The sequence below is a fragment of the Hyperolius riggenbachi genome, chromosome 6 (assembly GCF_040937935.1).
Source record: "Hyperolius riggenbachi isolate aHypRig1 chromosome 6, aHypRig1.pri, whole genome shotgun sequence".
Classification (NCBI taxonomy): Eukaryota; Metazoa; Chordata; class Amphibia; order Anura; family Hyperoliidae; genus Hyperolius; species Hyperolius riggenbachi.
Genome location: NC_090651.1, coordinates 275,166,967 through 275,188,948, shown reverse-complemented (window position 1 = coordinate 275,188,948; position 21,982 = coordinate 275,166,967). Strand labels below are relative to the sequence as shown.

Here is a 21,982-nt window from a genome sequence, read left to right as displayed (position 1 = left end):
AGATGGCAAATCACATTGACAGTACAAACTTTCTTGGTATGACATTAGGTCAAACAATCATGTTGTGGAGTCAGCACAGGGTTTAGCTTACGTGTCCCCCGGCGTGGAGCAGGATGAGTGGTGTGGAGGTGGGTGTCAGGCACTAGGTGGGAGAGCGACGGCCGTTTCGCGTCATGGCGTCCCCGCACTGAAGTGGTACGCAGCGTGATCAAGCATCATTCAGACACGAAACGGCCGTCACTCTCCCACCTAGTGCCTGACACCCACCTCCACACCGCTCATCCTGCTCCACGCCGGGGGGAAACACGTAAGCTAAACCCTGTGCTGACTCCACGTCATGATTGTTTGACCTAATGTCATACCAAGAAAGTTTGTACTGTCAATGTGATTTGCCATCTTTTTCATAAATACACACTGTTTATCAAGACGGAAGGTGCACGGACATTTTTGCTGTTTCCTTATTTTGACAAATCAGAGAGTAGTCTAAGCAAGTAGATATGAAAAAGAGCATTGGAGGTACAGGGCTGGGGACTATGCAATGCACAGCTGCTGGTGGATTTGTTTGATCTTGCTATCTATACTTATGCACAAGACCATAAGTATAGATAGAGAAGAGAAGGGGTCTAATGGATCTAAGGATGGAGCCTTGGGGTATCACAGCAGAGAGAGGACCTGTAGAGGAGGTGTTAATGAAGTGTACAACTCTGAGGGTCAGGAGAATAAGGATACCTTGGGAGAAGATGATTTGAAAAAGCAGAGGATGGTCCCCTGTGTCAAAAGAGGAAAGCTCAAGAAGGATAAAAAATAGTGTAGAAACTTTTAGATTTAGCAGTGTGGTGAACTCGCCTTTCGTCCACACCCGCGATCTTCCCAGAACTTCCGGATGGCAGCAGGCTTCCTCTCCTGGTGATACCCTCTCTGGTTCCCGGCGTGGGCGTATTCCTCCTCTCGCTCGCAGTAGTCTCTCAGACGGCGATTGAGGTAGTGTCAGCTGACATTTCTAGTCAGCAGACACTTAGGCAGGCTTACTGAGTTGATGTCAGCTGACATTCCTTGTCAGATGACACGCAGGTAGGTTTAGCTATTGTTGGTGTCAGCTGTCAAATTAGTAAGCTGACACTCAGACAGGTTGATGTGTTTGAAAGGTGATTTTGTGACCAGCCACTGATTGGATGCTCATCATATTTAGGTCTGGTTTGTGCACTTGTTCATTGACCGTGACAGTGTTAGCTTTGGCTAGTTGCTGGGTGCTCGTCAGTTCCATTTATTCCTGTGGATTGATTGTTTGGATATGACCTTTTGCTTGTACCTGGATTACCCTTGTTCCTGCCTGGACTGATCTTCTGCCTGTTATTTGACCTTCCATGTTTGCTACCTGGACCGACCTTTTGCCTTCCCTGCAGGAACATTAACACCTACATTTTTACGCATTACTGGTTTAATGCGTACAATTTTACGCATTACCTACATTTTTACGCATTACTGGTTTAATGCGTACAATTTTACGCATTAAACCAGTAATGCGTAAAAATGTATGTGTTAATGTTCCTGCATTAGCGGGAATGCGTAAAAATGTACGCAATGCGTCCCGCCGACCTCCGAGGTCGGCAAGCTGCCAGCGGGGGACTGGAGCAGCAGTGAGTGACTACGAGGGCACAGGATGGCTGCATGGGGCTGGTAGAAGCCCCAGGTAAGTGAAACTCATTTTTTTATTTTGCTTGGACCTTCCCTTTAATCTTCTCTCTCTACTCCACCTCCTTTGGTAAACTCATCTCCTCATTTGACTTCAACTATCATCTGTACACAGATGACACCCAAATCTACCTCCACACCCCTGATCTCTCCCCCAGTAAATTGGAGAAAATAATTCTTCACTTGTCTGTCTGCCATCTCCACCTGGATGTCTGGCAGATTTTTAAAAGTCAACCTGGAAAAGACAGATATCATGGTCTTTCCACCCTGTTCATTGAGCCCTCTCCCCAAGCTCTATTGTTATCAACACGTCCATCTGCCCTGTCACTAAAACCTCGCTGCCTGGGTGTCACTCTCAACTTGTCATTTTCCTTCAGCCCCCCACATCCAAAATGTTTCCAGGTCCCGCCACTTCCATCCCCACATCGCCAAAATTCACCCATATCTAACCCCTGACACCGTCAAATTCAATGGTCCATGCTGTTGTCATCTCCTGTCTGGACTAATGCAACGCCATCCTGTCTGGACTTCCTGAGACCATACTGCAACTTGTGCAATCTGTTATGAATGCACTTGCCACTTCTCCCACCACTCCTCTTTAGCTGTCCCTCTTCGCAAGTCCCTTTACTGGCTCCCTTTCCCCTCCAAATTAAATTTAAACTGTTCTGCCGGACATACAAACCCATCCACCATACCTCCCCTTTATAAATCCTGGAATTTGTCCAGATATACTCCCTAACCCCCACTCTCCACTCCTCCAACACTCTACGGATGTCCGCCCCTCACATCACTAGCTCACTTGCGAGGTTTTAGGACTTCTCCAGAAATACCCTACTCTATGGAACTCCCTCCCTCCATCAATTTCTCCCCACCTTCAACTCATTCAAGCAAGCCTTAAAGACCAATCTGTTCTCTGTGGTTTGCCCATTGTCTTCATAGCTCCATCTCCTCCCTTGGACTTACACCCCCCCTGTATAAGTCTATTTGACCCTCCTCCCCCTGTACTCTTCTCTGCCACCATATGAACTTAGTGACTTGTCTGCTATTAGGCGCCACCATTTACTTTCATTGTAAATATCAGCAAGCTGGAACCAAAGGGGAAATTAAGATGCCAGGCAGTGCCTGATAGTTTTCTTTTTATTGGGGGAGGGGTGTAGTTTTTTTGTGGCAGAGTTCAGGCACCCAGGAGCACATGATTGGGGGGTAGGAGTCAGGAAGGGGGGTTTGTGCAGGGGGGTAGTTATGGATAAGCCTCGGGAAGGTGTACGTGTTATAATGCCACCGGTGAGCTGTAGACATTTTAAATCTGTTTTAAGTTTCGTAATTGGGCTTAGTTAATGTTCATTAGAAGTGGCTGCAAGATGATAATGAAAATACAGTAGAGTCCCGTTGATCCGGAACGCAACTAACCAGCAGTCTCAGCCAACCAGCACAAATTGCCAAAAGATTAACAGTGGTGAAAGCCAATTACTTAGGCTGTTTGTGACCTCTGCTGTACTTACAGACTGGATTCCTTGGCTTCCCAAAGTTAATATACTTTCAATCACTGTTTTTTAACATTTAATACGGAGTTTATGGCATGTATATACAGTAGAGTGGGGTATAGTACTGCGCTTTGAGTCCTATGGGAGAAAAGTGCTATAGAACTGTTATTGTTGTTTTTACTGTATTAGCTAGGCCTATTTGTAACATTAAGCCTCTAGCAACCAGAAAGCACACTTATCCGGCATCAGCCTACACCCGTCGGTGCTGGATAACCAAGACTCTACTGTATTTCTAATAATGTCAAGCAATTATCTATGTAAATAAAGTATTGTGATTTATAATAGGATATCATGATGTTTAATATAATTAATAGTTCCAAATTACACACGAAAGTTTGCCTTCTTAAAACAGAAGGAATTTGCAATTATTCAAGTTGGAGTGAGCATATGATGTCTCACAATAATCCAACATGCATACAGACTGTTTTGGATTGGTTGTTCCTCATCAGTGCATGGCATGGATTAATGTGGCTCTATGGGGTAGGACTTGATGCACCTGGAGTTACAGATTACCCAGCAAGCTCATGGTGAACCAGAACTCCAAACAGTGTGTAAGGGGCTACAAAGGACCAAAATGCCCTCTTACTAAAATGCTATAGAAAACAAGAGTTTCCCTTCTGAAAACAGGGGAGCCTCTAGTCATTTTGTCACTCCAGGCGAGAAAACCTGTGGCGCCCCCCCCCCCCCCCCCCCTGAAAATAATCATAAAGCGGCAGTGTTTCACCAGAGAATAATCGTAATGCTGAAGCATTTCACCAGAAAATAATCGTTGTCTGGTCGATCAGGTGACCCTGGGGGGGAGAAAATAGGTAGAGAGAGATGAGAGGTAGAGATACTGGAAAGTAGGAGTCACAGGAGGGAGAATGAATGGGAGAAATATGTCTCATCACGGGGGTCCTGTTAGGCAGGGGCACACAGTGAAAGGAAAAAGCAGGAAGGAAGGGGGATGGAGCACATGGGAAGCAGATACTGAAATAGAAATCAGGAGGGCAACCAGAGACACAGAACTTTCTACAGCAAGTCAGCTTATGTAAATAGTGCTGTACAGTGTTTCCCTGCCTCTGCTCCTGTTACAGCAGGTCCCATTATTATCCTATCCTGGCCAGTATCATAACTGGCTGTTCTACTGGGAAAAAAAATCAGTGTATACTGTAAGTGACAGTAAAATACAGTATATGCTGATAATGAGAATGATTATTATTATTATTTAGTATTTATATACAGAGTTGGGCCGAACCTCCGATTTTAGGTTCGCGAACCGGGTTCGTGAACTTCCGCGGAAGGTTCGGTTCGCGTTAAAGTTCGCGAACCGCAATAGACTTCAATGGGGATGCGAACTTTGAAAAAAAAAAATTTATGCTGGCTACAAAAGTGATGGAAAAGATGTTTCAAGGGGTCTAACACCTGGAGGGGGGCATGGCGGAGTGGGATACACGCCAAAAGTCCCCGGGAAAAATCTGGATTTGACGCAAAGCAGCGTTTTAAAGGCAGAAATCATATTGAATGCTAAATGACAGGCCTAAAGGGCTTTAAAACATCTTGCATGTGTATACATCAATCAGGTAGTGTAATTAAGGTACTGCTTCACACTGACACACCAAACTGTTCACTGAACAGAACAGGTATGCAGTGGTGGGTTCACTGAACAGAACAGGTATGCAGTGGCAGGTTCACTGAACAGAACAGGTATACAGTGGCGGGTTCACTGAACAGAACAGGTATGCAGTGGCGGGTTCACTAAACAGAACAGGTATACAGTGGCGGGTTCACTGAACAGAACAGGTATGCAGTGGCGGGTTCACTGAACAGAACAGGTATGCAGTGGTGGGTTCCCAGAACAGGTATGCAGTGGCGGGTTCACTAAACAGAACAGGTATACAGTGGCGGGTTCACTGAACAGAACAGGTATGCAGTGGCGGGTTCACTGAACAGGTATACAGTGGCGGGTTCACTGAACAGAACAGGTATGCAGTGGTGGGTTCCCAGAACAGGTATGCAGTGGTGGGTTCACAGAACAGGTATGCAGTGGTGGGTTCACAGAACAGGTATGCAGTGGTGGGTTCACAGTACAGGTATGCAGTGGTGGGTTCACAGAACAGGTATGCAGTGGTGGGTTCACAGAACAGGTATGCAGTGGTGGGTTCACAGAACAGGTATGCAGTGGTGGGTTCACAGAACAGGTATGCAGTGGTGGGTTCACAGTACAGGTATGCAGTGGTGGGTTCACAGAACAGGTATGCAGTGGTGAGTTCACAGTACAGGTATGCAGTGGTGGGTTCACAGAACAGGTATGCAGTGGTGGGTTCACAGAACAGGTATGCAGTGGTGGGTTCACAGAACAGGTATGCAGCCAGGAACAAGCTAAGCCTAACTAATCTTTCCCTATGAGAGAGAGTGTGCAGCAGCTCGCCCTACTCTCACTAATGCAGGCAGGCAGTGGCACACGAGTGACCGTAATGGTCGCCGCTGCCTGCCTTTTAGTAGGGGGGAGTGGCTCCAGGGGCTAGTGTAGCCTAATTGGCTACACTGTGCCTGCTGACTGTGATGTAGAGGCTCAAAGTTGACCCTCCATGCATTATGGGGCGAACTGAACTTCCGCAAAGGTTCGCCTGCGGGACGCGAGCGCGAACCACGGAAGTTCGCATGGAACCGTTCGCAGGCGAACCGTTCGGCCCAACTCTATTTATATAGCGCCGACATATTACGCAGCGGTGTACGGTCTGTATATATATATATATATATATATATCTTGTCACTAACTGTCCCTCAAAGGAGCTCACAATCTAATCCCTACCATTGCCATATGTCTATATTATGTAGTGTAAGTAGTGCAGTCTAGGGCCAATTTTAGAGGGAGCCAATTAACTTATCCGTATGTTTTTGGAATGAATAATCATGAATGCTGGGCAGCCAGTGTTTGTACTGTCCAGAAAGCAGATAATGATGATTGTAGTAACAGGAGCAGAGGTCCCACCATCCAGATCCACTCAAATTCTCCCTGGTAATAGCGGCAGACTGGTCACGGGTCATCTCCTCTCCCCCTCCTCCTGGCACAGGCAGCTGTGTCACACTGTCCCTCATGGCTGCTGTGCATGTGTGAAGGCTTCCTTCTGCCTCACACACACACACAGGTCCGGTCCCTCCATTCACTGCAGTGCAGTGCGACTACCAGCTGGAGTCTCTTGGGGACGCAGGGGATATTGGCAAAGTTCAGCCAGTGCGAGTGAGCAGCATGTCATCCTAACTCTGCTGGCAAGGGGGCGGAATTAGAGGCGGGAATGAAGTTCACTAAACACTGTGGCCACTGATGTGAAGAAGGGGTGGCCTTAGAAGTGAAGGTGTGGTGCAGAGCTGTTTCTCCCTCTATTGGCTGGGGGGGGGGGAGTGTATGGAGGTGGGGCGGTGATCTCCCTTATTGCTAGCGTCTCTGACTTTCTGTCCTCTCGGCTAACGCCACAACAATACATCACGCAAGAAACTGCGCCTGGTGACATGCACAGCGCCTCAAGCGGCCGCTTGTAGTGCCTGCTGATTCAGGCACCCCTGGGTATTTGCAATTATTCAGATTGGAGAGAGCTTATGATGTCTCCCATGATGCATCACTGCTGAATATGCAAATGATCCTTTGTTGTCCCTGTAAGCTACAAACACCACCAGATACCAAAATAAGTGACACATTAATGATAAAATAAGATCACAGAACACAAAGTGAGGATGCACACAGCAAGACGACACTGTGCTATTTAATCAGACTGAGACAGGTAAGGAAAACCATGCTATTGCTTTACTTCCTTGGCTCCGTGCCTCTGCTTCAGAGATACTTCTTTTATTTTTTCAATAACCCTGATGGCACTCTCCGCCTTATTAGTGCCTGCTGTTCCCCCAAAGATTTCTTTGTACTTTGCTAAAGGGTCTCTGCTTGGTTTCGCAGGTCGTTTACGGTCAGCTTCCTTCTGCCTCTCTGCCTCTACCTCTTGGTGGACTTGGTCTGCAAAGGGTTTCGCAGCATCTTCTAGATTTTTTAAATAGGATTTAAAGGTTTCCTCATGTTTTTGATAGGTAGAAAAAAGCTGGACATAAAATGTAAGCAGTTGTTTTTGGATCTCTTCAAACGCAGTCTTGAAGTGAGGATCAATTTCATCTTTCAAAGTCCAGATATGTTCTATTATCTTTATAGAGTATTCCTCATAAATGGGCAACACCTTTGTATAAAAAGTTGGGTACGCTACACTGATTTCCTTCTCCACCTCTGCATGGGCTTCCTCTGCGAAATCACAAATTGCACTGAACAGGTCAGAAATATGTGTCACAAATGTATCTAGAAGCTCTGGATACTTCCTGGAATATGAAAACATAGAAAGTGCATTAGTAAAGTTACACGATAAACATCGTTTTTCCAGGTGACTAAGAGCTATTTCATCAAGCTTTTTGAATCACATCTAACAAAATGATGTTACAAGAAGAGCTTCATTTTAAAGGAAAACTTTCTAACACATACATTTAAGTCACATATATTACACTTTTCCCTGAAATCTTTCTTTACAAGTAGTGATTCACTGTTTGGAACATTTAACAGTTATGAAATATACAGCAACAGTTCACAAATGCTTGATTTGAGAATTAGAGACTATGTCAACAGCGCCGCCCCGTCACCAAGCCAAGTGACGCATTTGTGTCAGGCGGCATGAGCGCTGGAACGGCATCTCGTCCACCTCCTTCCCACCCCGCAGCCACTGTTTGTCTTACCTTTTCGGCTGCCACTTCCTTTACAACAGCCCCCATCCCTCTTGCATGTCGCCACTACACAGACCTCAGACCAGAGCAACCCGCTGCGCTGCTGTGATAGGACAGTAGCTTGCTGTTGTAGAGGAGCCGCCAGCTCAGAAGGTAACACAGGGGGGGGGGGGGGGGTAGGGTTAGAGCAGGCACTGGAAGCAACTATACTACCTATATTTTGGCAACTATACTATCTATACTAGGAGCAACTATACAACCTATACTGGGGCAACTATACTACCTATGCTTGGGGCAACTATACTAGCTACCTATACTGGGGCAACTATACTGGCTACCTATACTGGGGGCAACTATACTAGCTACCTATACTGGGGAAACTATACTGGCTACCTATACTGGGGCAACTATACTACCTATACTGGGGGCAACTATACTAGCTACCTATACTGGGGGCAGCTATTCTAGCTACCTATTCTGGGGGCAACTATACTACCTATACTAGGGCAACTATACTAGCTACCTATACTGGGGCAACCATACTAGCTACCTATACTGGGGACAACTATACTAGCTACTTATGCTGGGGCAACTATACTGGATACCTATACTGGGGCAACTATACCTGGCTGCCCTATACAGGGGGCACCTATACATCGCAAACTATACTGAGGGTGAAAATTTTCAGATGCTGTGTGATCATGCCAAATCGGAGGGGGGGGGGCATCCTCACAAGTTTTCCTCGGGCAGCAAAAAGTCTACAACAGGCCCTGTATGTCAACTACAATTAAGTTTGTCATTCTTTTAGATTTCGTGTAAGGAATAGATTATTTTATAGTACCTTCCTGCAGTCTCATATTGTCATTTTCAATTTAAGGGGTTACATTTAATCTCTGAAGTTTGCAGCAATTTCAGAAAAAATCTGATTTATTCAGCTCCCAGCAAAAATAATTATTTATCATTTAGGGTAGGTCCCCACACTACATCAGGTAGATAATGTGGACAGTTACAGCACAACCAATGTATGATCTGTTGTGTCCATCCACTACCATTTATGTTTCCATTGGTGTCTGCTTTCCAATAGACAGCAAAGGACATGGGTGGGTGGGGATCGCTGGATAGGGTTAAAGGCTGGAGCTCGGAAAGGGGAAGTATTGGTGAATAGAAGTCCCAGCCAGGTGGAGCTCATGGGGGATCACTGCAACTCCAAGGGAATACTATATAGGGGCTGCAGTACAAGGGGCTCCTCGCTCATCTCAGGCACCTGCTGGACACTGTGGAAGTGGGGATAACAATGCCCAGGCAAAATACCGCTGCATCTGAGCTGTCCAGCAACCTTTGTGCTGGTGGGATGGGTTTGGGGGGGATTGAACATGTATATTTTCTATGCAGTGTCTATAAAAGTTATACACGATGGTTCTTTGGGTACTGCTATCACAACAGAGACAATGGATCAATGGATACATGGAAAATAGACATGTCTGATGGGATTCTCTAGATAACATAGAATCTTGTATATATGTCCATTATCCATTGGTCTCTGTTGTAGAAAACGGTGTGATTTGCAGTCTAGTGTGAACCTATCTTTAAACTTTTTAACTCTCTTTTGTGATTTGTAGTGTTCGTTCACACAGGTGAAACTAATTTGCTTTTGTTTACTCTTTAGGACAATTTTTACTTCCATTCTTGCCCCTCCATCCTCCTCCCCCTCCATCCTGTCTCCTCCCCCTTGATACCTTGCATTCCCTGTTTGGTACTAACATTCCTCCTGTGACATTCTGATTCCTAGCCACAACAGGAATTCTAAATGTATACAGAGGACCTACAAAATAAACAAGGTAGTGAATTGTATGCATAGTGTGGATGATAACTAGAACATTAATAGTATAGAAGAAAAGTCTAATATATTTATTTTCAGTTTTATAGCATTATTTTTAAAGATTGCATCATACTGAAACTGCTGTTGTTAAGAATCCACACTCTGTTTAGCTGAAAAGGATGCGGAACTAATTACTCTTTTAACTTTCCTATAGCAAAACCTCATTAGAATCTTTATCTTTTGGTTTCTTATCTGGTTTGACTTCTATTCACTGTTCCGGAAACAGGACTGAATTAAACAAGCTGATGACAAGCTCTTTTGCAAGTTGGCTTTCCTTTATTTTTTTTACAAGAGCACTGTTTGGAATGAATGTATACAAAGATGCTGGCCATCCTCCCTAGGTATTTGCATACCAGTTTGGCAGTTGGACTGAGCAACCACCAATCAGTAAATGTTTTTGAAAATAAAACCTTAGGAATCCCCCATGAGGAGTTGGATTAGTCCCAGATATGACAGACTAATAGACTGTAAGTGATACTGACATAGGAAAAAAAAGTAATTTAGAGTTCATTCTACTTTGGGAAAAATATATGTTTTATGCAATTGAAATTTTTAAATTTTCATATGATAGTAGTCATTTAAATTTGCTTTTGCTCAAGCAGAAATGATTTATGGCATCATCAACAGAGTCATAAATTATTATTTTTATATTTATATAGCGCCAACATCTTTTGCAGCGCTGCACAGAGTATATTGTCTTGTCTCTAACTTTCCCTCAGAGGAGCTTACAATCTAATCCCTACCATAGTATATGTATGTATAGTGTAGTGCATGTATCGTAGTCTAGGGCCAATTTTAGGGGGAAGCCAATTAACTTATCTGTATATTTTTGGGATGTGGGAGAAAACCATTGTACCTGGAGGAAACCCATGCAGACATGGGGAGTACATACAAACCGTGCAGATAGTGTCCCGGCTGGGATTTGAACCAAGGACCCAGTGCTGCAAGCTGAGAGAGCTAACCACTACACCTCTGTGCTTCTCAATGGTCTAAAAGGGAACTACCGTACATTATTCCCAGACCCAGGTACTTGGATCAAACAGCACCACAATGATTAAGAAGCAAAAAATAAAAAATGAATGCTTCAATAAATGAATGCAGTGGCCTCCATGTACGACATCTTGACCTCTTATTTCTTATTACCTTATTTACTTACCTGCCAGGATTGTAACTCCTCTTTGGTGAATATGCAATAAGAGATTATTCATAAAACAGTATATACCACTTTGAAACATTCAATTTGCAGGACCAAACATTGGCTCATGTTTTGGTGTTTGGAACACACAAGTCCACTTTTTAGTCCAGTTAAAACTCATTGGCCCATACGCAATTCACTTTTTCTACTGAATTTTCTTTTAGGTGATATTTTCATACCTCATAAAAGGCCTTTTAACCACCAGCAAGCACGAAAGTACTCAAAATAATTTTGTTAGTACTTTTTAAACTGTTTCAATTGAAAAAATGCTGAAAACGTATTTGGCCTCAATTCACTAAGGGCAGATCGGATTGGTCTGTAAAATACCACATTCAGGCCCCTATACAATTAACAATTTCTCCTGAGTTTTCTCCTAGGTCATATTTTTAAACTTGTCAATAAAATGCATTTTAATCTACCAGAAAGCAAGAAAATACTTAAAATAATTTTGAAAGTACTTTTCACCTACTTTTTGGTAGTTTTTAAGTTGAAAAGTGCTGGAAAGTTATTTTAAATTGAAGATGAAAAATTATCTCCTGGGAGAAAACTCAGGTGAAAAAGTGAATTGCATATGGCCCTCAGTATTTTACACTTTTTTTTCTAAATTCACTAAAATATCTTACTGCATGGGGAGTGAGAGTTATCGGCTGGTCAGAGCTGAAGAAAAATACCCAACGCTTTTGCCTGATTATTGAGGTATTTACCTCACTAGTCTGTAATTTTCATTTTCAGTGTGGGAATAGGTTCAGTGAATTTGGGAAGGTGATCGGTAAAATCAGCTGTTTTTTGCATTACCAAATGCAGTAATGCTTAGTGAATTGAGGCCAATATGGAAATGATCTCCTAGGAAATAACTGCATTTTAAGCCACCATGAAGCATGAAAATACTCAAAATAGTTTTTGTAGTACTTTTTTGCCTACTTTTTGGTACTTTTGTAATTGCAGATTATTGAAAAGTTATTTTAAAGAGTACATGGAAAATTATCTCCTTGGAGAAAACTTAGGAGAAAAAGTAATTTTCAAACGGGTTATGGCCCCTATTCAATTCACGGGGCCCCTATTCAATTCACGTTTTCTCCTACGTTTTCTCCTAGGTGACATTTTCACCTTATTAATAAATATTTATTGTGATATCTTATTGTGATAATACTTTTTTTTTACTTATTTTTGGTGCCTTTTCAATTGCAGAGTGCTGAAAAGTTATTTTAAACAGAAGATTAAAAATTATCTCCTATGATAAAACTAAGGGCCCTGTCACACTAAATAGCATTTTTGAGGTCGGTTTCTTTTTTTTAAAAAACACCTCCATTGACTTCCATTAAAATCACTGTAAAATTGCTGCAAAATGGCCACGATCGCAATTTTGTGAAAAATCGTGATCACATCGATTTTGCCGCAATTTTAATGTAAGTCAATGGAAGCGGTTTAAAAAAAAAAAACGATTTCAAACATGCTGTTTGGTGTGACTAGGCCCTGAGGTGAAAAGTGAATTCAATAGGGGCCTTTGACCCATATGGCATTAACTTTTTCTCCTAAGTTTTCTCCTAGGTGATATGTTCACACCTTGCCAATAAATTGCCTTTTCAACAACCAGCAAACAAGAAAATACTCAATATAATTTTGATAGCACTTTCTTACTTACTTGTACTGGTACTTTTTCAATTGCAAAGTATTGAAAAGTTATTTTAAAGAGAAAGTATTTAAAAGTTATTTTAAAGAGAAAGAATATGAAAAATTATCTCCTAGGAGAAAACTCAGGGAGAAAAAGTTATTTGCATATGGGCCATTGTTTTATCCTAGGAGATAATTTCTCATCTTCTGTAACTGAAGAAGTACCAACATTTAGGTAAAAAAGTACTGCTTGAGATTATTCTGAGTATTTTCTTGCTTGCTGGTGGTTTCAAAGGGACTGTATTTATAAATAGAGATGGCCCGAACGGTTCGCTGGCGAACGGTTCCTGGTGAACTTCCGGGGGTTCGCGATCGCTGAGAACCACAAACTTTACCGGAAGTTTGATTCGCCCCCACACTGCACCATTAGGGTCAACTTTGACCCTCTACATCACAGTCAGCAGGCACATTGTAGCCAATCAGGCTACACTCCCTCCTGGAGCCACCACCCCCTTATAAAAGGCAGGCATCGCCGGCCATTTTACTCACTCGTGTACCTGCAGTAAATAGAGAAGGGACAGCTGCTGCAGACTCTCTCATAGGGAAAGATTAGTTGGGCTCTTGTAGGCTTCTTAGCTTGCTCCTTGCTGATTCTTATTGCTAAAATAGCACCCCACAACAGCTCTTTTGAGAGCTAATCTTGTTCTTGTGATCTATTTTTTTTGTGTGTGTCCCACTGACACTTGTGTTGCATAGACAGCCTTGATAATTCATACCCTGTGTGTGCCACTGCCAGGCCCAGCACATTCAGTGACTACCTGTGTGTGTGACAGGTCCACATTACCCATCACTGCATATACCTACCTGTTGTTCACTGTGCACCCACCCACCTACGTGAGTGCACGCAGTGTCAGTGTGCCTGTCCGCTACTTGTCTGTGTGTGACAGGTGCACATTGTAATACCAACTACTGCATATACCTACCTAGCTGTTGTTCACAGTGCACCCACCTACCTACGTGAGTTGAGCGCACGCAGTGTCACTGTGCCTGTCTGCTACCTGTCTGTGTGTGACAGATGCACATTGTAATACCCATTACTGCATATACCTACCTACCTGTTGTTCACAGTGCACCCACCTACCTACGTGAGTTGAGCGCACGCAGTGTCACTGTGCCTGTCCGCTACCTGTCTGTGTGTGACAGGTGCACATTGTAATACCCATTACTGCATATACCTACCTACCTGTTGTTCACAGTGCACCCACCTACCTACGTGAGCTTAGCGCATGCAGCGTCACTGTGCCTGTCCGCTACCTGTCTGTGTGTGACAGGTGCACATTGTAATATCCATCACTGCATATACCTACCTGTTGTGTTCAGTGCACCCACCTCATCAATGCATATACCTACCTGTTGTGTTCAGTGCACCCACCTCATCACTGCATATACCTACCTGTAGTGTTCAGTGCAACCACCTCATCACTGCATATACCTACCTGTTGTGTTCAGTGCACCCACATACCTACGTGAGTGCACGCAGTGTGATATACCACTCCGTGCATACCTGTTAACTGCACCTGTGTGACTGCACATTGTATTATACCTGGCAGTCAGTGCATACCTTTCACTTGAATGGATGGCAGACTTGCCCTCCATAACAGATTCTCGTTACAGGTAGTACATTCTATAAGTGTTATCTACAGCAGGGCCTCGAAAGTCCTCCTTTTGGTCACTACCTCGGGACGTGCATGCCATGCGTGCTGCCTTCCTTGGATGTGTGATAGCCGTTCCTGCTCCTTTGCCCACAGCATGCCTGCTGCCTTCCTTGGATATGTGGTGGTGGTAGCCGTTTCTTAGGCTCCCACTCCGGACCGGAATCAAACCAGGATTCCCCGGCCATTACCAGTGGTCACTCACAATGGCAGACTTGCCCTCCATAAAAGATTCTAGTTGCAGTTACTGAACAGCAAGCAGAACAAGTATTTAAAAAAATAGATGTAAGCTTTAACAATGGTAGAGAAAGAACCATTGAAAGTTGATAAGGCAGTCAGACATTACCTGACATCACTGAGTGAGGAAGAGCAATCTTGCCATGGTGCGCACCAGCCCAGCACGGCCGTCACTACGCAAACAGCTGTTTGCGGTGCGTTACACAGTGAGTTTGGTGTGTCAGTGTGAAGCAGTACTCTAATTAGACTCCCTGATTGATGTATACACATGCAAGATGTTTTAACCACTTGAGGACTCAGCCTTTACCCCCCCTTAAGGCCCATACTCACGAGTGACATTTGTCGCCGCAACACGCGGCGCGCGCGTGTTGCGGCGACAGGTCGCCCGTGAGTATGGGCCGCCGCACGCGCGCGCACCCCGAACTGTCGCCCGTCGCTCATGTCGCCAGGCGATTGAAACTTTCAATCGCATGGCGACAGTCGCCGCTGCCCCCCCGCCGCAACTGTCGCTAGTCCGCGTGAGTACGCGGACTAGCGACAGCAACCTCCATGTAGGTACATGGAGCTTCCGGCGGGGGGAGGAGGAACGTCAGCGACAGCTTCCGCCTTGCCGCTGGTCCCTCTTCCGCGTGTGTACGCGGAGGGACCTGGCGAGAAGCTGTCGCCGGCCTGTCGCCCACACGCTCACGTGTGCTGGCGACAGGCCACATTTCTCGCCCGTGAGTATGGGCCTTTAAGGACCAGCGTGTTTTTTTATGATCTGTGCTGGGTGGGCTCTGCAGCCCCCAGCACAGATCAGGTTGCATGCAGAGCGATCAGATGGCCCCCCTTTTTTCCCCCCTATGGGGATGATGTGCAGGGGGGGTCTGATCGCTCCTGCTGGCTGGCATGTTGCGGGGGGGCACCTCAAAGCCCCCCTCCACGGCGAAATTCCCCCCCTCCCTCTCCTCCCTCTCACCCCTGGTGATCTGGGCTGCACAGGCTATCCGTCCTGTGCAGCCTGTGACAGGATGTCATCGGTCACATGGCGGCGATCCCCGGCCGCTGATTGGCCGGGGATCGCCGATCTGCCTTACGGCGCTGCGCAGCAGCAGCGCCGTTCAATGTAAACAAAGGAGACAAACGCCTCCTGCGTGTACATTTAGTCTGCGAGCCGCGATCAGCGGCTCGCAGGCTATTCACGGAGACCCGCTCCGTGATCTATCAGGAACCGTCCGCTCGCGCGAGCGGCCTTTCCTGATCAATTAGGGAGGCACCTGGTGACGCAGATGTGCATCGCTGGTCCTCCAGCTACCACTTTGCCGCCGCACGGTATGAGTGTGCGGTCGGCAAGTGGTTAAAGCACTTTAGGCCTGCAATTTAGCATTCAATGTGATTTCTGCCCTTAAAACGCTGCTTTGCGTCAAATCCAGATTTTTCCCCGGGACTTTTGGCATTTATCCCACTCCGCCATGCCCCCCTCCAGGTGTTAAACCCTTTGAAACATCTTTTCCATCACTTTTATGGCCAGCAAGTTCGCCTCCCCATTGAAGTCTATTGCGGTTCGCGAACCGAACTTTTGGTGGAAGTTCGCGAAACCGGTTCACGAACCGAAAATCAGAGGTTCGTGCCATCTTTATAATGTGAAAATATCCCCTAGGAGAAAACTTAGGACAAAAAGTGAACTGGATTAGATCCATTGCATCATGAGTCTGATTTACAAACTAAAGAAAACTACAAAATATGCTATAGGAAACGGAAATGAAATATGTGCAGGGCTGGATTTGTACTCTTCACTACCCAAGGCCACTGTCAGCAGCTGCCCCCCTTCAGTATAGGTAGCGAGATGACCCCTCCCACCCCCTTCTGGTATAGATAGCTTGTTGACCCATCCCTCTAGTATAGGTAGCCAGATAACCCTTGACTCCCTCCAGTTTAGATAGCCTGATGACCCCCTCCCCTTCCCTCCAGTATAGGTAGCCTTATGACCCCCTCCCCCCTTACCTCTAGCATGAGATGCCAGGTCACACTCCCCCCTTCCATATAGATAGCCTGATGACCCCATCCCTCCAGTAGAGATAGCCAGGTGACCTCCCCCCCCTACAGTATAGCCTAGTGTTCACCCGCCCTTGATCCTTGTGTGCCCTAGGTCATGGCCTATGCGGCTTTGTCTTAAATCCAGCCCTGAGTATGTGTGATGGCAGTAATTTGAAATGATCATCTTACTTCCTTTCCTCTGGATTGTCATGTGTCAGCTCTGCTGTTGACAGAGCTCCAAATACATAAATATCACGGATAATGCTTTTCAAACTCTCCTTTGTTCCAGGTTTTTCATGTTCGGGTTCGTGTTCGGGCTCATCTTGTTGTACAATAGAAAAGCCATGAATGCCTGTAAAACAAGCAATGATTTTTATATCACATTTATATATACACAGCAGTGATTTGTTATTGTTACTTGTGGTTTTTAGTGTTCGTATTGTAATTGGGAACCTGTGGACAGGGTCAGAGGGAGTTCACTTACTTGCACTTCCTGGCACAATTCACATGACTTCATAGTATCTCCTTCCTAAGCCAAAAGCAGGAAGTATCAGAGTCACGTAAAACACACAGTGAAGCGCAAGTAAGTGAACGTCCCCCTGACTGGGTGAATTCGGAACAACACCAATCCTAATGGTTTTATAGTCAGCATTAATGTTGCATACAAAGTACAACACAGCTGGAATAATGTCCCCAAGTGTTGATGTGGAGGATAACCATCACAGCACCACTCAGAAGGTTGCCCAGGACACAGTATTTATAATTTAAATGTCAACATCAAGAGAACCTGAAGAAAAAGGCTCAACACACTTTGTGAAATAAGGTTCACCGTCTCAGGAGCTGATCAAGGATTCAAAGGGGTATATGCTTAAAGGTTACCAGAACCGAACAAAGTAGGAAAAATGGGGGGAGCAGGCATGTACTGCAGGGGCCGCGCATGCACAAAAGAGCCGACTGGTGTGACTGAACGAGATTACCGAGACTGATACCAGGAGAACGGAGGCACTCGGGAGAACAGAGAGGGATGTATCGATGCTCATGGGGCAGGAGGAAGCCTCGGGTAAGTATAAAATCTTTTTACTTTGACAGCTCAGGTTTACTTTAAAGTCGGCTGAGGTGGCTGATGACAACCACCTCAGCTGATAATCCAGAATGTTCACAGTAGCCCTCAAACACTGCTCTGCAAGCGATCCAAAAGGCGGATCAACTTGGCTAAGTGACAACCATTACCTTTGGGCCGAGCCTCACCTGCCACATGACATCACGCATGTGCCACCTCAACATCCCTCTAACGCCCCCAGCCCCCGCACAGTAGCATAACCTGACTTCATGTCCATATATTATTGGCCCAGGGATGTCGCCAACAGGTGACATCAGTCACACGTATGTACGGGCCTTTAGACAGTTTATTGATCAGAAGTATTATTGGGAGTAACAGTACATTTTTGTTGATTGATAGGCACATACAGTCATTTTTTATTGCATCAAGCATTGCATTCGATTTATGGAAGCTGTGTTGAATTAATCCTTTCTGAACCAATAGCTTTTTTGATCATGGAGTATTGATCAATTCCATAATTAAATAACTACTGATCTATGTATGGCTTTCATAAAAAGTTTGTTTTCAGTTGAGCTGATGAAGCTATCCAACTGAATAGAAAACAAATATTCTGGTTGCAATGATGTGTTGGAACCTTAAAGGACACCTGAACTGAGAGGGATATGGAGGCTTCCATATTTTTTTCCTTCTAAACAATATCAGTATCCTAGCTGTCCTGCTGATCCTCTGCTTCTAATTCTTTTAGCCATAGACCCTGGACAAGCATGCAGATTAGATGTTTCTGACTTAAGTCCGACTTAATCTAGTTGGACATCAGTTGCAAGTTACAGGTGCATTTCAGGTGAGTGATCCTAATACTACTGCAGCAAAAGAGATGAGCCGGACTGCCGGGGTACTGGAATGGTTTATAAGGAAATAAATCCCTCTTGGTTCAGAAGTCCTTTAAGTGGTGATTCTGACTGTTATCCTCGAAATTCTGTTACCTTTGAAATGTATCTATTTTTTCTAATTATTCTGACACATTCAAGGTTAAAGGGGTTCTCTGTTTTTTTTTAACAAAAACTGACACTTATCTGGGGCTTCTGCTGGCTCCCTGCAGCTGTCATGTGCCCACGCAATCCTCTACGATCCTCCATTCCCCGCCACCATAACCATCACCATTCAATTATTCGTCTAACTACACGATTACAACTGTGCCTGTGCCCTAGCTCCCGCTCGTGTCTCCCAGAGCTTACTGCGCAGGCGCAGTATGAAGTTTTCTAGCAGTACGCACGCGGCCGCAGGCACAGTTGTACATGACAGCTACAGGGGGCCTGTAGAAGCCCCAGGTAAGCGTCAGTTTTTGTTTTAAACCCCTACCCCCCACAGAACCCCTCTAAGGAAAAACATAGTTGACTAAATAAGGGCAAATGACACAAAGAAATTAAAACATATATTACAAATGTTATTATTATTTAATGTTCAATTCTATTAAAAAAAAATTGTTTTGCTATAAAGATGCTTTACAAAAAAAACAAAAACATATTATGCATAGGAGAATATGATAGAGACTTGGCAAAGTTAGAACAGGGCAGACATGGGAGGGTTCTGTAACGGTTTCATACAGGATCATTGTGACAGGAAAACGAATGTTTGTGACATTTCTCCCCCTTCCCCGCTGACATGGAGGAAGACCAGCTCTGATCAGCTCTATCAATGAATGACAACATCTCATACCTATACATAGGAGCAACAGCAATGCCAGGGATTTCATGGTGAGAAGAACCTCTGTAACCTGTAACAAGAAGATATTTATTAAACACAGTTACTGAGAAGTAGATCCCCTCCTGTCTCTAATTTGCTTTTCTTGCATTTTATACTGCAGATAACTTCTTTTACATTCCCTCAAATCCAAAGCTGCTAAATGTGAATGAATCAGAGTGAGGTAAGTGATTGATCTTCTTTCCCATTCATTAAAGGTCAATTGTAGCGAGAGGGATATGGAGGCTGCCATATTTATTTCCTTTTAAAGGATACCCGATGTAACATGTGAAATGATGAGATAGACATGTGTATGTACAGTGCCTAGCACACAAATAACTATGCTGTGTTCCTTTTTTTATTTCTTTGCCTGAAAGAGTTAAACATCAGGTATGTAAGTGGCAGTTCCTTTCTGAGTCAGGACTGGGTCAGACTACTGTGACCCTCACTGATAAGAAATTACAACTATAAAACACTTCCCTAAAAGAAAATGGCTTCTAAAGCTAGGTACACACGGGGTACCGCTGTAGCTTGTCGCTAGCACACCTGGGACGTGTGCACGATAGCTCGGCGACAGCTTGGCGACAGCTCGTCGCCAGGTCCCTCTGTGCAGCAGCCGTACACACAGCACACAGAGGGACAGAGATGCGGCGGAAGCTGTCGCCGAAGGTTCCTCCCCCCGCCAGAAGCTCTGTCCATGGTCAATGGTTTGCTGTCGCTAGTCCGCATACACACGCAGTAGGTGTGGCGGACTAGCGACAGTTGCGGCGACGGCTGTTGCTGGCAATTGGCCACGCCAATTGCCTGGCGACAGCTCTGACTAGCGACGGTTCGTGGCGCGCGCGTTATACACACGGGGGACCTGTCGCCGCAACACGCGTGTGCCACGTGGTTGCGGCGACAGTTTTAACCCGTGTGTATGAGCCATTAGAGCAGGGAAGAGATCAACAAAAGGGTCAATAGTTTATAGATTTTAGCTCTGGCATACTTCAATGAATGTGTCATTGAGCAAAAACAATACAACAGTAAAAACTTAAAAACTAGATTTAAATATAAAATAAAACTGTGGAATCTCCACTTCAGCCCGAGAGCAATTTTCACATATAGGCGCTGCTCCCATTCATTTGCCAATAACTTTATTACTCCTTATCACAACTAAATGATCTATATATTGTTTTTTTCAGGACAAATTCGGCTTTTAGTGTGTGTTCATTTTGTTTAGTAATCACCTTATTTTCTATGCATTTTAAAGGGAAAATAAGGGAAAAAGATGAAAAAAACAATCTATTTCTCCATTTACATCCATTATAGCTTTAAATTAAACAGTGCTGACTATAAGTTAAACCCACTAATTTTATTTGCTCATCCATCCTGGTTATTGCAACATTTAGATTATGTTCCTAGCACAATGTATGGAGAGAATATTGTATTTGGAAATAAAGGTGTCTTTTTTCTGTTTTGTGTTTTTTGCTTTCTCATTGTACACTGTCAATGATTACAAGGCCTTATTTTGAAAAATAATAGTAATATACCCTTATGGCATACATATTTAAAAAGCCAGGTTCCTAACGTTACAATATATGTTGTTTCTTTCATATTCTGTCACTTTGTTTTCATTTTACAAGTCTTTTATTTTGGTACAGAATATGCAAAAATGTAATTTCTTTTGATTCAGTTTGTGAAAAATACAGGAGACATGCGCCTCAACCCTAAAACTCTTTAAACTCTATTCTACTACTTATCACGGTTAAAATGATACCACATTTGTCTCTTGCAGTGTTGCTAAAACTTTCCCAAGTTTGATCATAATTCTGAAAATGACTTTTTATATTTGACTGAGTTTGTCCCTACCTATTTTTCATGTGACGTGGTTCACAGGTTTTAGACACACCAAAATGGATTCCACAACTCGTCACGGTTAAAATGATACCACATGTGCCTCATTTAGTAGCAAACTGGTGGTGCACTCTCCACAACAACACTGGACAAATATATTTGTCCAGTTGGGCTTAAGTGGTTAAAAAGTCATTTTTAGGATAAAGAGGATAGATACCGTTGTTTATTTAATTTGTTTATTTTCACCCCAGGTGTCCGTTAAGAAATACCAGTTGCCTGACTATCCTGCTGATCCTCTGTTTCTAAAGGTGGCCATACATCAGCAGATTATGGGCAGATTTTACCAAGAGACAAATGTCTCTCTAATTCAATCTGATTAGAGATAAATTTGTCTCTTGGTCGAATCTGCCCATACACTACAGGCCGATTCCCGTCCGATTTCAGTATGAAATCATCAGGGAATCTGCAGAGCCCACCACGTCCGCCCGGCCGTTGCCCCCCAAAATGTATAAATGTATGTAGTGTGTGCTTGCACACTGTTTATTACCCAGAAGTAATATTTCATAATTAAAGGGGCACTACAGCGAAAAATTTATAAATATGTGCAAACATATACAAACAAGAAGTACATTTTTTCCAGAGTAAAATGAGCCATAAATTACTTTTCTCCTATAATGCTGTCACTTTCAGTAGGTAGTAGAAATCTGACAGAAGTGACAGGTTTTG

General features: G+C 44.2%; 1 protein-coding gene and 1 long non-coding RNA gene across 2 annotated transcripts in view; one reads left to right on the top strand and one right to left on the bottom strand.

The window, feature by feature from the left end:
- Nucleotides 1-6,945: 6,945 nt before the first annotated feature.
- LOC137521534 (uncharacterized) lies at nt 6,946-19,499 on the bottom strand. The gene is made up of 3 exons (XM_068240917.1): nt 19,397-19,499; nt 16,810-16,972; nt 6,946-7,574 (listed from the first exon to the last, which is right to left on the bottom strand). The coding sequence occupies exons 1-3, from the start codon at nt 19,431-19,433 to the stop codon at nt 7,013-7,015; spliced, it is 762 nt and encodes a 253-aa protein (XP_068097018.1). The 5' UTR covers nt 19,434-19,499; the 3' UTR covers nt 6,946-7,012.
- The window catches only part of LOC137521535 (uncharacterized), a 70,524-nt gene continuing 67,988 nt past the window's right edge, over nt 19,447-21,982 (top strand). Inside the window, exon 1 of the long non-coding RNA XR_011022145.1 lies at nt 19,447-19,604. This is a non-coding gene — a long non-coding RNA (uncharacterized lncRNA). The remainder of the gene's footprint in view (nt 19,605-21,982) is intronic.

Excerpts from the sequence above, each read along its gene's own strand:
- LOC137521534 (XM_068240917.1), bottom strand. The coding sequence starts at position 19,433 with ATGAAATCCCTGGCATTGCTGTTGCTCCTATGTATAG. Across the intron at positions 16,973-19,396 it reads GCTGTTGCTCCTATGTATAG|GCATTCATGGCTTTTCTATT; the intron begins GTATGAGATGTT and ends CTTGTTTTACAG. Across the intron at positions 7,575-16,809 it reads GACAATCCAGAGGAAAGGAA|GAAGTATCCAGAGCTTCTAG; the intron begins GTAAGATGATCA and ends TTCATATTCCAG.